General features: G+C 41.4%; 1 protein-coding gene across 1 annotated transcript in view; it reads right to left on the bottom strand.

Annotated features, from left to right (window-relative positions):
* LOC311135702 (follistatin-related protein 4-like) overlaps positions 1-2,300 on the bottom strand; it is a gene marked incomplete at both ends in the record, with an annotated part of 192,998 nt that extends 190,698 nt beyond the window's left edge. Inside the window, one exon of the mRNA XM_084169722.1 lies at positions 2,157-2,300. Coding sequence (XP_084025848.1) covers positions 2,157-2,300 — 144 coding nt within the window. The remainder of the gene's footprint in view (positions 1-2,156) is intronic.
* Between the last annotated feature and the right edge of the window lie 14,311 nt (positions 2,301-16,611).

The raw sequence follows: 16,611 nt of genomic DNA, 5'->3' as shown, positions 1-16,611 counted from the left end.
TTGATGCAGTCCTATCCACCACCCCAGGGTTGACTTTAAACTCCTATGCCAATTGACTGCTTTTGAGTTCCCATTTCCTGGGATAGATGGGGATGCCAGGAAATGTGTTGTTTGCATTGAGGCATTTAAGAGGACAGAACAGAACCGCCTGAGCGATGACATTCTTCTGCTGGCTGCCAACTTGGCACGGTGGCACCCCACAGGCCAGCTAGGCCAACTGCAAGAACAGACTAGAGGGGTGCAGAATGATTATTTTCACAAAGAATTGGGAGACAGGTGGGGGGTGGGGGTGGACAACACACTGTTTCCTAGATGCTCTGTGGGACAATTGATTCTGGGTTTTGGGGGAGGGAGGGCTTATAATGATTTCACCTGTGTGATTAATTGTCTAATCTACAATAGAACTTCACACATCTCTACCAAAAGCTGTGTTCACGCATCACAACCAGACATTGTCACTTCCCCTTTCAAGCTTCAATCCAGACCAGCATGAAATATGAAAATTGGGGGACACTTCTGGGAGGAAGCTAATGGGTTTTAGGCCTGGCTCATAGGTATAAAGTAAACCCATACCAGAGAAGTGATTGTCAGGCAAATGTGTGTACATGCAAAATATTCTGAACAACATTTGAAAGAGACAAATGATAGCGTGACAAAAGAGTGTCCTTGTGAATTTTTCTGCTGGGTAATTGATGAACACACTCTGCAGCCAACTGAGCCAGCTCTCCTCGGTGGAGAGAGAGACAGGTAAGATGTATGACGCCTGTGATTGCAAGGTTACTACACAATCCTCTGTCAAGACCACCTGCAAACCACATAAGGACACAAACACTCAAATACCCATGTTGAGCGTGAAGAGTATTTCAATGTCTTCTGAATTCAACTGCAACAATTGTGCTATGTACAGGTAATGGCCAAAATAATGGAAGCACTTCAGTAAATGAGGAACACAATGTATATTGAAAGCAGGTTCTTACACACAGGTGTGGTTCCTGAGTTAATTAAGCAATTAACCTCCTATCATACTTAGGGTCATTTATAAAAATTCTGGGCAGGCCATTATTTTGGATACCATGGCTATGCCCCCATAGGATGACAATGCACCCATCCACAGGGCACTAGTGGTCACTGAATTGTTTGATGAGCATGAAAACGATGTAAACCATATGCCATGGCCGTCTCAGTGACCAGATCTCAACCCAATGGAACACTTATGGGAGATTCTGGAGCGGCGCCTGAGACAGCATTTTCCACCACCATCAACCAAACTCCAAGTCATGGAATATATCTTGGAAGAATGGTGTCGCATCCCTCCAATGGAGTTCCAGACAATCTATGCCAAGGTGCATTGCAGCTGTTCTGGAGGCTCGTGGTGGCCCAACGCCCTATTAAGACACTATCTTTTTATTTAAGCTTTGTCATGCAAAGCATACAATAATTTCTGGGGAGCTGGGGTGAAAGAGAGGGGAAGAGGAGGAGAATCAGACAGATGCAAAGATAAAGGGGCTTCTAAAGGCAGACAGAGAGAAGAATAACAGACAGGCAGACAGATTTATACAGCAGACAGGCAGACAGAGAGATTTATACAGCAGGACAGGCAGACAGAGAGATTTATACGGCAGACAGGCAGACAGAGAGATTTATATACCAGACAGGCAGACAGAGAGATTTATATAGCAGGCAGGCAGACAGAGAGATTTATACAGCAGGACAGGCAGACAGAGAGATGTATATAGCAGGACAGGCAGACAGAGAGATTTATACAGCAGGACAGGCAGACAGAGAGATTTATATAGCAGACAGGCAGACAGAGAGATTTATACAGCAGACAGGCAGACATAGAGATTTATACAGCAGGACAGGCAGACAGAGAGATTTATATAGCAGACAGGCAGACAGAGAGATTTATACAGCAGACAGGCAGACAGAGAGATTTATACAGCAGACAGGCAGACAGAGAGATTTATACAGCAGGACAGGCAGACAGAGAGATTTATACAGCAGACAGGCAGACAGAGAGTGGTTGAGGGTGATAGAGAGTCTAGAAAGAGAGAAAGAGAAAGAGGGTGACAGAGCGAGTGACAGAAAGAGGGTGACAGAGCGAGTGACAGAAAGAGACAGAGATACACAGAGAGAGACGCATACTGTATGTTTACCCTGGTCTGTGGTCCCTGGGAGGTGTCCTCTGCTGTGTTTGCTGTATCCATACTCCTGCTCCCTTCAGCCAACCAGCAGACAGAGACAGCGGTTCCAAGCAGGACAGGAAGTGCCCAAACACACAGCCAACCCATCAGTGTCATCCTGTCAGGAAAAAGAGCATGACAAGAATTGTCACACCGCTGCGCCTGACTGACTGACTACTGCCCCTCACTCACAGCATAGAACAGTGCAGCAATTTACAGCACAGTACAGTACAGAAACGGTACAGTATAGCACTGTACAGTGCAGTACAACATAGCACAGTACAGCAGTATAGCGCAGTACAACAGTGCAGAGCAGGTCCCTCTTTCACAAGATGACAACTTAGAACCGCCTCATTAATCTGGATAAAAGGCACTAACTCAGAGCTCAGAGGAGCCCTCTGCTTAGTTGGCTGGTAATGTGACTCTCCAAACTATCATATTCCTGTGAAAGAATATCTAGTTGCTTTGAGTTTTTTGAGAGTGTTTTTCTCTGTGGTAGCTGGATGGTTGAGGATTTTGCGGAGTAAAGTGTATTCATTCATGGTGATACAGGGTTGCATTTTAGAGTGACTCATCAATGTGTGGGCAGTTTCTGTATAAACAGTGTTTCCTGCAACCATAGGCCCATGCTATGTAAATACATTGAGGCTGTAGTGTGTGGACAGAATCCAGCGCTGATCGGTTCTGAGAGAGGAGAGGAGAGATCTGCCAGTCAAAAGAGATCTGCCAGTCAGTTTTTTAATGTGCTGCTGCACTGACGTCACCTCTGCCAGGGATGATTGTAAAATGATTCATCAGGAGAACAAACTTTGGGTGAAAGTAATTATTCGAGCAGCATTGTTGAGAATACCTCAAAATGCTTAAAAGTGAAATTGATATTTGACAGAAAACTTTTATGCTTGACCTTGATTAGGGTAAGGTACAAACAAGAATCAAAGTACTTGACACCTCCAGTTTACTACTCTACAATTCTCATTGTTAGAAACACGGCATGGCTGTAAACCTGGCACAGGCATTGCCATCATGTTGTATTCAGGGTGTACATCCAGTGTCGGTGGGTCCCTCCTCACTGCAAAACAGCCACTAGCCTACCTCTACCTCTGCTGCTGCTTGCTCTGTTTTGATGTGTCCTGGTGAATATCTCCCCTGACAGCAGTACGGACATGCAGCCCCAGAGGGCTTCCTATGCCAACTGATCCTGTCCACAGGCGGCAGTTCATCTGCTACATTCATACGCTCCTGTCATCATCACTTCCTATTTCTGCCCGGGGACAGCCGCCTCACTAGCTCACGTGCAGCTACAATGGTCAGAGCGCCCAGCCAAGCAACAAAACAAATGCAGACAATCAGCCAGTCTTAGGCAGTGCCGCAGCACTCTGTCATAATTATAAATGGCAAAGGCCTGTTGCAACAGTTAGTCTCCTTTCACCCTGCAAAGCACTTAAACAGGGGGGAGGTCCAAAGAGAAAAATAACATCTGTGACCGTAGTGGTGTATGTATGCTGCCCCAATGCAAGTGAGAATGGCGTTCTTTGTAATAAAAACCCAGAGGCTAGTGGAGGATAAATATTGTCAGTCTGCAGCTGCAGCAGTTTCAGAAAGCACCTTCACTGACAGATGTCTTTATAGCACAGAACAGGGCCACCAAGGGGATTGCCTCCCTGTATTGTTTTTACAATGCTTGGATGGCTTGTACATTTGCTTTGTGTTTCTGTAGGTCACAGCAGAAGATACAGGTGGAGACCAGGGGAATCAAACTGCCCGTCAACAGGAGGAACGGGGGAAACTCGTTTTTTACCCAGTTTAACAAGATAAATTCTTCCAGGAATTTTATATGACAAAGCAACGTGATAAATCTCCACCATTTTGAAGTGTATCTGAAGTGGATGTATACAGCCCATGGTGCACCAGGGAGATAAGGTTATGAACTGCTATTTATACTAATGTAAAGGTTTATTATGCTAGCCACCTAAAACAGAGACTGACAGCAAACTGCCTCCACTAGCCTCTGAGTTTTTTATGTTCATAACAAAACCCTTTGATATTGCCAACCACTTTAATATGTTTTTGTTGACAAGATTAGCAAATTTAGGCATAACATGCAAACAACAAACGCTGAGCCTTTACATTCATGCATATCGGACCAAATAACGAAAGACAAGCACTGTATTTTTGTGTTCCGCAAAGTTGGGGTGGAAGAGGTGATTTTTTTTTCTTTCTGCCATCTATAAATAAGGACCAGCCACCTGGTTCTGACAACCTGGATGGTAAATTGCTGAGGTTGGTAGCGGAATACATTGCGACTCCTGTTTGCCACATCTTCAATTTAAGCCAAGAAGACGGTGTGTGTCCTCAGGCCTGGAGGGAGGCAAAGGTCATTCCGCTGCCAAGAATAGCAAAGCACCCTTTAATGGTTCAAACAGCCGACCAATCAGCCTGTTACCGGTGCTTAGCAAACTTTTGGAAAAATTGTTGTTCAAATCACATCAAATGTTTGAACAAATACAATGTTATTTTACAGAAAACTAATTGGCAATGGACTTTCAGCATGCTTATAGGGAAGGTCACTCAATATGCTCGGCACTGACACAAATGATTGATAATTGGCTGAAAGAAATTCATAATAAGAAGATTATGGGAGCTTTTTTGTTAGAGTTCAGGGCAGCTTTTGATATCATTGATCATAACCTATTGTTTAAAAAAACGTAGGTGTTATGGATTTACATCCTCTGCCTTATCATGGATTGATAGTTATCTAATAGAACACAGAGGGTTTTCTTTAATGGAGCCTCTCTAACAAAAATTCGGTTGAATGTGGTGTACCGCAGAGCAGCCGGCTTGGGCCATTATATGTTTTCTGTTTTTACGAATGACCTTCCACTGACCTTGAATAAAGCCTGTGTGGCTATGTACGCTGATGACTCATCAGTATACATGTCGGCTACGACAGCAAAATAAATAACTGACACCCTTAACATAGAGCTCCAGTCAGTTTTAGAATGGGTAACTAGCAATAGGCTGGTGCTAAATATCTCAAAGACTAAAAACTGTTTTTAGAACAAATCACTGGCTCAACCCTAAACCTCATCTAGATCTATTATTGAATAATGTGGCAATTGAGCAAGATGACAAGACTAAACTGCTGGGTATGACCCTAGAGAGCAAGCTGTTGTGGTGAAAACATATAGACTCAATGGTGGCTAACATGAGAAGAGGTCTGTCCATCATAAGGCGTTGCTCTGCTTTCTTGACATCTCAATCAAACAGACAGGTCCTGCAGGCCTTAATTGTGTGGTCATGTGTGGCAAAGAAGGACATAGGCAAATTGCAGTTGGTCCTGAACAGAGCAGCACGTATTGCGCTTAGGTGTACATGGAGGGTGAATGTCAATGACAAGCATGTCAGTCTCTCCTGGCTCAAAGTTGAGGAGAGATTGACTGCATCACTATTCGTCTTTGTGTGAGGTGTTGATGTGTTGAAGGTACCGAACTGTCTGTTCAAGCAGTTGGCATATAGTTCAGACACTCGTCGGTACCACACAAGACATGCAACCTGAGGTTTCTTCACAGTCCTCAGGTCTAGAACAGAGGCTGGGAAATGCATAGTATTAAATAGAGCCATGACTTCATGGAACTATCTGCCACCCCAGGTAACTCAAGCTAGCAATAAAACCAGATTCAAAAACCAGATAAAACAACACCTTCCGGTACGACGGGGATTGTGACGAGACACAGACATTTTTATACATTTTGTATTGTATTTTGCATTGTATTATGTGTTGTATTATGTAGTGTTATGTCTATTATGTATTTTGTGTATTCTATTTGTTGTGTTTTGTTTCCTGTTTGGACCCCAGCAGCAACTTGAGGAGCCTAATAAAAAATACTAACTACTAAACCGGAAAAAAACAGATGACACATATCTTTCCCATAATGCCCCAGACACTACAGCAGTGTATTGAACTATAATAATAATTTGGTGGGTGCTTATATTTGTCCTATTATACACATGTATGAATTGAAAATGTGTTTTTTGCATATACCAACTCCCCCGAGACACGCTCGGAGAGTGGGGTCACGGCCAGGGTCAGCCTTTATCAACAGCAACCCTGGAGCAATTAGAGTTAAGTGCCTTGCTCAAGGGTACATCAACAAATTTTTTCACCTTGTCGGCTCAGGGATTCACACCAGCGACCTTTCAGTTACTGGTCCAATGCTCTTACCACTAGGCTGACTGCCTCCCTAACGTAGACTTCTCTCTACCAGAACCCCTATGACTGTATGCCGACAGGCCTAAAACAACAGCTCTGAAAGTTGTATTGTTTTATTACTCAATATGCTGACTGAGAGATAACATTTACAACAACACAAAAACTCATCACAGTTTTGATTTGATAAAACTCTTACCCAACACTAAAAGTCTGGTGAGAATGTTTGCATATTCTCCAAGTAACTCAATTTTCACATCTAACAGCACACAAATAACCACTGATGACACACTTGCTTTCCAACACAATTTGAGAGTTAAGCACTTCTAATAGGAACTAGGATCCTCAGAAGCTAGCGAATAGCCTTTCTGGAAGACCTCACTATTAATTATTGTCTGACACTTTCTCTTCTCCCCTCTCTATCTCTATAGAGCAGAGTCTCAGAGCTCTATTGCCCAGTAAATAATAAGACAGAGCTTAATACCACAGAAGACATCTGTCCTCTCTGCTGATATTGCCCTTCCTTTTGACAAGATTCTGTGACCAGGTCTGTAGCCTAAGGGTGTTAAAGCTCACATAAACCTTGTCAGCTAGTGGGAAACACACCGTGACTTGTTAATGCCAGAGAAGAAGAAATAAAAAAGAAGTAGACGAAAGGATATAAGTCTGGAGTGAAGCAATAAAATACTACCGGGTGGTCTTGTCTTGCAGATCAAGTAGTGATCGTCTGAGAGTCTGAGTACTTTCTGATATCCTGATATGCCAGTGAAACTGGCATAGGAGATGCATGTCCCTCTCTCTAATACATAGATATTGAAGCAACCCATCACAACTCCCTTACTCGGCTCTCCTGATTATTAGGCTGATTCTGTGACTCAGACAACTAGCCAGCCAGAGCTCTATTTGCTCTAAACAGTATAGGCGATGCACTGAGCTTAAGCCATTGGCTCTAAATGTAATACAGCAGAAAAGCTCATTCCAAAAGTTCAACAAAAGGGATCAGAATTTCAAGTGAACAAACAGCCATTCACCATACATTGGACGCAGTGCGCTTAAGGATTTACACTACCAGTCAAAGGTTTGGACACACCTACTCATTCAAGGGTTTTTCTTTATTTTTACTATTTTCTACATTGTAGAATAATAGTGAAGACATCAAAACTATGAAATAACGCATATGGAATCATGTAGTAACCAAAACAGTGTTAAACAAATATACATATATTTTATATTTGAGATTCTTCAAATTAGCCCCTCTTTGCCTTGATGACAGCTTTTCACACTCTTGGTATATGTGTTATTTCATAGTTTTGATGTCTTCACTATTATTCTACAATGTAGAAAATAGTAAAAATAAAGAAAAACCCTTGAATGAGTAGGTGTGTCCAAACTTTTGACTGGTAGTGTATATGAGTAATATTGGTCTCTGTTCTGTTCGGTGTCTTACTTATTAAATCCATAAAGTAATAAGAGTTAAGACACTACAGTCTCGTTATGTTATATCTTTCAATACAATGTCATACAGTAGCTAAGACATTAACGTATTAAATAATTGTTAATAATGGCATTTTATAAGTTAAGTCATGGTTGTTCTGCTAGTGCATATATATATACATATTCTATATTGGTGCGTGAGAATGTATTTGTAATATGAATGCATAATACAAAATTTTTATTGCACATTAGCCAGGATCAAAGTGACTTGAATTATACATCAAGCAAATATTTCTGTTTAGTACTTGAGCCTTAATTAAATGTGTTCCACTTTGTAAATTAAATTATTCAGGTCAATTGTTCCTGCTATAATTTTACTTTTCAACTGAGCGACATTAGCGTTGACCTAACTCTATTGGATAATGACAATGATCGCATATTGATATTATCATGATGATTACAATGGCAATCAAGTTAAGTAAATCTGTTTCAGCTCCAGCAGAATAGCAATTGCAAATAGCAAAGATAAATTCTGCTACATTTGCATTCAAAGGTACTCTCACTAATTTTGCCCATCTGTCAAACTATGTCCTAGCAACAACAGGGTACTACAGGAGCATTGAACAGAAACAATGACTTTGTCAAAACAAATCACAAAAATAATTGCAACTCTAACCTGTAACATCCACTCTCCTTTTCAGCTTCTCAACATGCTACCAACCATGATCAATGAGAGAGCAGCACCCTCCTATTGCTATTTCTATGTCTAATCAAAGGCCCTCATTCCCTCTGTAGAACTTTACCACAAATATAATGGCACTACTATTCCCCACTGGGATAAAATAACACCTTTGAGAAAATCAGGGAGATACAAGTATCTCTATGGAGTAATTGCCTGAAAATAAGCTTAGCTTCAACTATAACCATAGTGTTGGAGGAGAGGAATTTGAGAGTGTATGAGTCATCATATCATATTTTCCATAGAACTGCAACGACAGTAATCTGTGGGACACTGGAAAGTAATGTTTCTCAGTTAATAGGTTATTGACACGAATAGATTTTCAGCTGCAACAAACGTCAGTGAGTCACCTAGTAGTGCAGTTAAAGTTGTTCGACAGGCTATGGATGATGAGAATAAAGATTAGAGTAAGGTTAAAGAAAATATATGCTAAGCCATAGCCATCATCCCCCTTACACTTTTTCTGTTAATAGGATGTGTTAGCAGTAGCCCAAAGTCTTAGCGTTTTGCACGCAGTGCACAAACGACTGGTGACAAGGTTACAGGTTGTCATTCAATCTTATAGGCTGTAAATTAGTTGTATATAGTTGTAGGCAGGCACACCGTGTTCTGAATCCTGAACAATTACTTATGTTTGCAAATGAGAGGAGATCCACCCACGGCTTATGCAGTGACTGAAAGAAGCCCGTAGGAGTGAACGGACTTATTTCAGCACCATGGTCAGCTCCATTGTTAACGCTATACAGTGCGCAAAAAGTCATTACTATACACCATACGCGCTGATATACACTGTTTTCTCGCACAAGCTATCCTAAGTAACTGTAAAATGAGAATGGTTTTGGATAGTGTACAGAATGTATGGCCACATGGATTTGACGCTGCCTCGGTACACCATTAAAAGGTAAGACCCAGTGCGATCGTCCCTTGTTACGTTTTTCCTGTTCACGAATTTCACTACAGGCCTACATGTTTCATGAGAGGCACCTCAAATTAAACACAAATACATTAGGGCTGAAGACTGTTTCAGGAGAGTCCCTCGTGCCCTGCCAAGGAGTCAAACTATAGGGACCGAGGATGCCTAAATGTGGCATATATAATTATACTAGTACTATGCTGACCACATCCAGAGCATCCCAACATCATTCAGTGACAGAGGAAAAAGGGGCCAGTAACCTTTCCCTGCAGGAATGTGTTTCTGTTAAACGGTGGCAAGATATATAAGATATGTCTCGATACCCTAAATTAATTAATAAACCCTTAAGAAAGCCGCTGGAGTAGGCGCATATCCGACATACTATAAGAATATAGCTAGGTAACATATAGCCTAGTCAACCTAAAACTAACGTATTATTAACTATAAAAGCTGCTGTGCGGAGAAGAATAGTCTACCCCAACATGTATACATGTATAGTAGGCTACCATTATTGTAATTGGCATCACACCGATGTGTTGATATTTAATTTAAAATGGTTTAAACCTAATTTTGCGCCAGTACATTCTGGGGTAGCCTGTACTGCATAATGAATGCATATTTTGTATCCAAGTCGCATTTGTCTTCTTCATTCATTAGTGCTCTTATCCAATCACCCGCAGATATTACAAAACGCTCAGATAAAATGCAACCTCTAATGCATCACTAAACAATCAAAAAGTATTGTCCATTTCTCCCCTTCAAGCACAATTGCCTCCTTACCTGTCGTATTCCACTAGTGATTAAAAATAAATATGCCGGCAAATATGCCACCACAGGTGTATGATTCAGTGTAGGTGTCCAAACACTTTCTTAGTTCCAACCTCGGCCGGGTTGCAGATTCGTCTGGTGTGCGACTGGCTTTATTGAATTAGGCTCGCGAATAAGCATGCGTTGGATGTTGCCACTTCTAGCAGCGGCGCTCCATTCTCCAAGCTCTGAGTGGCTCTCACTCCTGGCTTGCCCTATTTCAACGGCTTCAGTCGACACTTCTTTTGACGTCAGCAGCTGCATACAAATATCTGCAGATTCGGCGCCATGAGCAACACCTGTGCCCACGTTTACGTGGCATGTTTTGACCTGTGAACCTTGACCAGGCAGGTAGCCACCGAAACTGAAAATGGTTGTTACTTAAATTAGGCAGGATTATTAGCCTATGGTTGATAAAAGACATGGTAAGGGGTCAAACATTATTATGCCAAGTCTTACAATTAATTATAATGCCATTATAAGGTATTATACCTATCAGTGTGAAAGTTACCAATATGTTAATCTACTCAATATCAGCAGTCTAATGACATTAATTTATTTTATTAGCTTGGCAAACAATACTGGCATAGCATTGGTAGACATGCACTGTCATTGATATGACATGCTGTTTCCTCTACCTTGTCATTGCAGTGCCAAATCTGTCAAAACACACAGATCCTTATCATATCACTGCATCAATTACTAATCAACATCAGGGTATTACTTTTCAAAAGCTATTAGATACAGTGCATTTGGAAAGTATTCAGACCCCTTCCCTTTTTCCACATTTTGTTACGTTACAGCCTTATTCTAAATGTGATTAAATACATTTGTTCCTCATCAATCTACACACAATAACCCATAATGATAAAGCAAAAACAGGTTTTTATAAATTTTAGCAAATGTAATTTTTTTAATTTTTTAAATACCTTATTTACAAAAGTATTCAGACCCTTTGCTATGAGACTCCAAATTGACCTCAGGTGCATCCTGTTTCCATTGATCATCCTTGAGATGTTTCTACAACTTGATTGGAGTCCACCAGTGGTAAATTCAATTGATTGGAAATGATTTTGAAAGGCACACACCTGTCTATACAAGGTCCCACAGTTGATAGTGCATGTCAGAGCAAAAACCAAGCCATGAGGTCGAAGGAATTGTCCGTAGAGCTCCGAGACAGGATTATGTCGAGGCACAGATCTGGGGAAGGGTACCAAAAAATGTCTGCAGCATTGACGGTCCCCAAGAACACAGTGGCCTCCATCATTCTTAAATGGAAGAAGTTTAGAACCACCAAGACTCTTCCTAGAGCTGGCCGCCTGGTCAAACTGAGCAATCGTAGGGAGAAGGGCCTTGGTCAGGGAGGTGACCAAGAACCCAATGGTCATTCTGACAGAGCTCCAGAGTTCCTCTGTGGAGATGGGAGAAACTTCCAGAAGGACAACCATCTCTGCACCAATCAGGCCTTTATGGTAGAGTGGCCAGACGGAAGCCACTCCTCAGTAAAAGGCACATGACAGCCCACTTGGAGTTTGCCAAAAGGCACCTAATCGACTCTCTGACCATGAGAAACAAGATTCTCTGGTCTGATGAAACCAAGATTGAACTCTTTGGCCTGAATGCCAAGCGTCACATCTGTAGGAAACCTGGCACCATCCCTACGGTGAAGTATGGTGCTGGCAGCATCATGCTGTGTGGATGTTTTTCAGCAGCAGGGACTGGGAGACTAGTCAGGATTGAGCAAAAGATGAACAGAACAAAGTACAGAGAGATCCTTAATGAAAACCTACTCCAGAGACAATGCAGGAGATGCTTCGGGACAAGTCTCTGAATGTCCTTGAGTGGCCCAGCCAGAGCCCGGACTTAAACCCGATCAAACATCTCTGGAGAGAACTGAAAATAACTGTGCAGCGACGCTCCCCATCCAACCTGACAGAGCTTGAGAGGATCTGCAGAGAGGAATGGGAGAAACTCCCCAAATACAGGTGTACCAAGCTTGTAGCATCATACCCAAGAAGACTTGAGGCTGTAATCGCTGCCAAAGGTGCTTCAATAAAGTACTGAGTAAAGGGTCTGAATACTTATGTAAATGTGATATTGTATGGAAATTCATTGTGTGTAGATTAATGAGGGGGGAAAACTATTTAATCCATTTTAGAATAAGGCTGTAACGTAACAAATGTGGAAAAAGTCAAGGGGTCTGAATACTTTCTGAATGCACTGTATAGTAACACAATAAAATAACAATAACGAGGCTATATACAAGCAGTAGCGGTGTCATGTAAAAATCGTCCCAGCATGAAATAGTTCCCAATCGTTCTGATTGTGTTGTGATTGTGACGTCATGTTGTAAAATTTGTCACAGTGTGAAAATGTTCCCAGTTCAATGATTGCACGCACGTCTCTTTGTGTGGATGGCTGAGCTCGTCCGGATGTCTCTCACACCCTCCCTTGCCCTTTATTTAGCTAGCTAGCATGATTAGCTGTCAGTTGGTCGAGATGGCTTGTTCTCAGAGTTGTGCAGTTTTAGCATGTTTGTATAGCTAAATAAACAAATATTAAAGCTAGGTTTTAGCCAAAGTATAAACAACTGTTTCACATCTCCACTAGTTACTTTTGATAACCAAATGTATTGAGCTAGCTATCTGCCATTCCGTGCGTCACGATAGGCTACACTAGCTAGCTTGCACAACTAGCTAGCTTATAACTTTACCCACAATCTCTCACATTACCCTAAACCAACAATACCGTGGTAGTCTCTCTGCTGGAGCAATCCTTGAGTGGAAAGTAAATGGCAGCACTGCAAATAAATGCAATGCTAATTCGTGGTAAAGCCAAATCAACTATCAAAACTGCTACCAAAGATTTAATATAACTAACCCATGGTACTGCAATTTATCCAAAATAATCTGTTTTAGCTGTCATTTATCATTTGAGTGGCCTCTACTGTCGTAATGTGGAACTGAAGACTTGACTGTGTTGCGAGTGTGTCTTCCAAGTTTGTCGCCAGAATATTGCCAAGGAGAAAGCAAGTCCTTGATGTCATTTATGGCCGTATGCTTAATTAGTAGGTTGATAACAGAAATTGACAGTGCAATATTTGAGTGAAAAGAAAACTATCATCCTTCCCCCTGGAAGATATCAGACCAAAAGCATTAGATGTAAAACCTGCATAAACAAGTCACGTCTCAGCGATCTGCTGTCTTATAGCAGGTGTTTGACACTTTAAAAAGCTAATCAAATGAGTAGATATGACCACCACCACCACCAAAGTGAGATGCCGACCAACAAAAATTCAGTCATACATTTCTGTATACTTCCAACCATTTAGGGTAGTAGAATGAACCAAGGTTCAGCACTATGGCTGTTTATACACAGGCAGCCCAATTCTGAACTATTGGCATAAACAATAAATTTGGCAAAATACCAATTAGTAGAAAAATTATCAGATTTGGGCTGCCTGTGTAAACGCAGCCTATGTGGCTTCCTCAACCCTCCCTGAAGAAGGTGCTGAAATATAGGTTATTCTTTCCATTATATTAGGGGTGTCAAACTCATGCCATGAAGGGCCTAGTGCATGTGTCAAACTCATTCCACGGAGGGCCAAGTGTCTGCAGGTTTTTGCTCCTCCCTTGTACTTGATGAATTAAGGTCACTAATTAGTACAGAACTCCCGCATGGTGATGTTAGGTTTGTGTGCGGCTGCTCGGCCATGGAAATCCAGTTCATGAGTCTCCCGACAAACAGTTATTGTGCTGACGTTGCTTCCAGAGGCATTTTGGAACTCGGAAGTGAGTGTTACAACCAAGGACAGATTATTTTTACGCGCTACGCACTTCAGCACTCGGCGGTCCCGTTCTGTGAGCTTGTGTGGCCTACCACTTCACAATAACAGCACTTACAGTTGACCGGGGCAGCTATAGTAGGACTGAAATCAGAATGCAGAAGTCAAGGCATTCATACTTCTTGCGATTCACACAGCAGTGCAGAGCTGTTGTGAAGGAAGTTGTCAAGGAAGTGAGTTTGTGTTTATACAGGACCTCACCCACGGTCAACCAATCAGGTCAATACAGAGCTATACGGAGCCTCATTGTTAAAAAAATTGAGAGGCACACGGCCATGCGGTACGGAGCTTGATTTGGCATCTGCACACCTCCAGAGGCTCCGCAATTGGGTCACACCCTCCATACGAAGCTTCCGACCACATTTTTGGATCAAGCATAAATTGGCTTTTAGACTGAAATTAACATTCAGATGTAACCAAATACTGTAATAAAATAAAAATAAGTTATGGGGAGGCAATATGTGTGAGGATAACTAAGTACAGCTTGACCGAACTGAAACCCTCATGCTTCTGCAGAATCCACACTGTGACCTGTAAGATAAGAATGCACACAGATGGTGCATTGACTGCAAAATGTACACTCCTATGACACACAAAAACATCCAATACCAAAACATTTTACCTCACAGAACATAACTTCTGTGATGAAGTAGAGGTGGGAGTCCTTGCCCAGCCGTGCAATGACCCTGAGTATCTTCCTTATGAGGGCCTCTTGGCACTTGGAGACTGCAGGATGAGCAAACATGGAGCCTTCTTGTCTCACCCTGGACAATCCTGAAGGATCCAGCCACTTGTGACTATGCCGTCGGAAAGCTCTCTGTATGCAATTTAATAGTTAAGTGGAAGGGTACTGTTAGTCATGAGATTTGTAAGCAAATTGTAGTTGAGAGACTCATCAAGACAATCATAATTTATAGACAAGAAAATGACAAGTGTTCTGCAAAATACCAATTAATAAAGTTCATTATTTTTTATTTTATTGTTGTATTCCAATTCCAAAATTATGCATCAACTATGAGGTGGACTCCAATTATATACTTGTCATATGTCACAATGCTGACTCATTGAGATCCTGTGTCTTCACCACCAGGCTGTGAACCTCAAGTTCTGCCATCTGTGATACATAAGCAACAATATGATTGAGTTGAAAATCTTCATTCAGACCCTTGGTTCAGAACCTGGAACACACAGGCTACAGTGGGGGAAAAAAGTATTTGATCCCCTGCTGATTCTGTACGTTTGCCCACTGACGAAGAAATGATCAGTCTATAATTTTAATGGTAGGTTTATTTGAACAGTGAGAGACAGAATAACAACAAAAAAATCCAGAAAAACACATGTCAAAAATGTTATAAATTGATTTGCATTTTAATGAGGGAAATAAGTATTTGACCCCCTCTCAATCAGAAAGATTTCTGGCTCCCAGGTGTCTTTTATACAGGTAACGAGCTGAGATTAGGAGCACACTCTTAAAGGGAAATCCATTAAAATTATAGACTGATCATGTCTTTGTCAGTGGGCAAACGTACAAAATCAGCAGGGGATCAAATACTTTTTTCCCTCACTGTACATATTTAAATAAGGCGATGACTTACAGATACTCCAGTTGTCAGAATCCGTCTGAGCCTGGCGCCATTGTAATCGGTACACGACGGTCCATTCACTCGGATCCCAGACGTTCCTGAAGGCAATGCTGCAATAAAATACAGGACACTTGTATCCGGCAACTTTTGCGAATGTTTTGTTGTCTGAGTGAGGGAAATGCTGTAAATTTAAGAGGACTATGTATTTTGAAAGATGACACGTTGAGGATTGTAATAAATACCACTTTGATGTCATACAAGCAAGCAAAACACCCATCCAAATGTGCACATTTCCATATCATAAAACTCATGTCATACACAGTGTCAACGTTTATGGTCAGTATGTTTGATATACACTACCAGTCAAAAGTTTGGACACATCTACTCATTCCAGGGTTTTTCTTTACTTTTATATATTTTTTACATTGTAGAATAATAGTGAAGACATCAAAACTATGAAATAACACATATGGACTCAAATAGTAACCAAAAAAGTGTTAAACACATCAAAATATATTTTAGATTTTAGATTCTTTAAATAGCCACCCTTTGCCTTGATGACAGCTTTGCACACTCTTGGCATTCTCTCAACAAGCTTCATTAGGTACTCACCTGCAATGCATTTCAATTAACAGGTGTGCCTTGTTAAAAGTTCATTTGTGGAATTTCTTTCCTTCTTAATGCGTTTGAGCCAATCAGTTGTGTTGTGACAAGGTAGGGGGTGTGTACAGAAGATAGCCCTATTTGGTAAAATACCAAGTCCATATTATGGCAAGAACAGCTCAAATAAGCAAAGAGAAACGACAGTCCATCATTACTTTAAGACATGAAGGTCAGTCAATACGGATATTTCAAGAACTTTGAAAGTTTCTTCAAGTGCAGTCGCAAAAACCATCAAGGG

Source organism: Coregonus lavaretus (genome assembly GCF_964263955.1).
Source record: "Coregonus lavaretus genome assembly, chromosome: 10".
Classification (NCBI taxonomy): Eukaryota; Metazoa; Chordata; class Actinopteri; order Salmoniformes; family Salmonidae; genus Coregonus; species Coregonus lavaretus.
The sequence above is the reverse complement of the archived record's forward strand: the minus strand, read 5'-3'. Positions and strand labels throughout refer to the sequence as shown.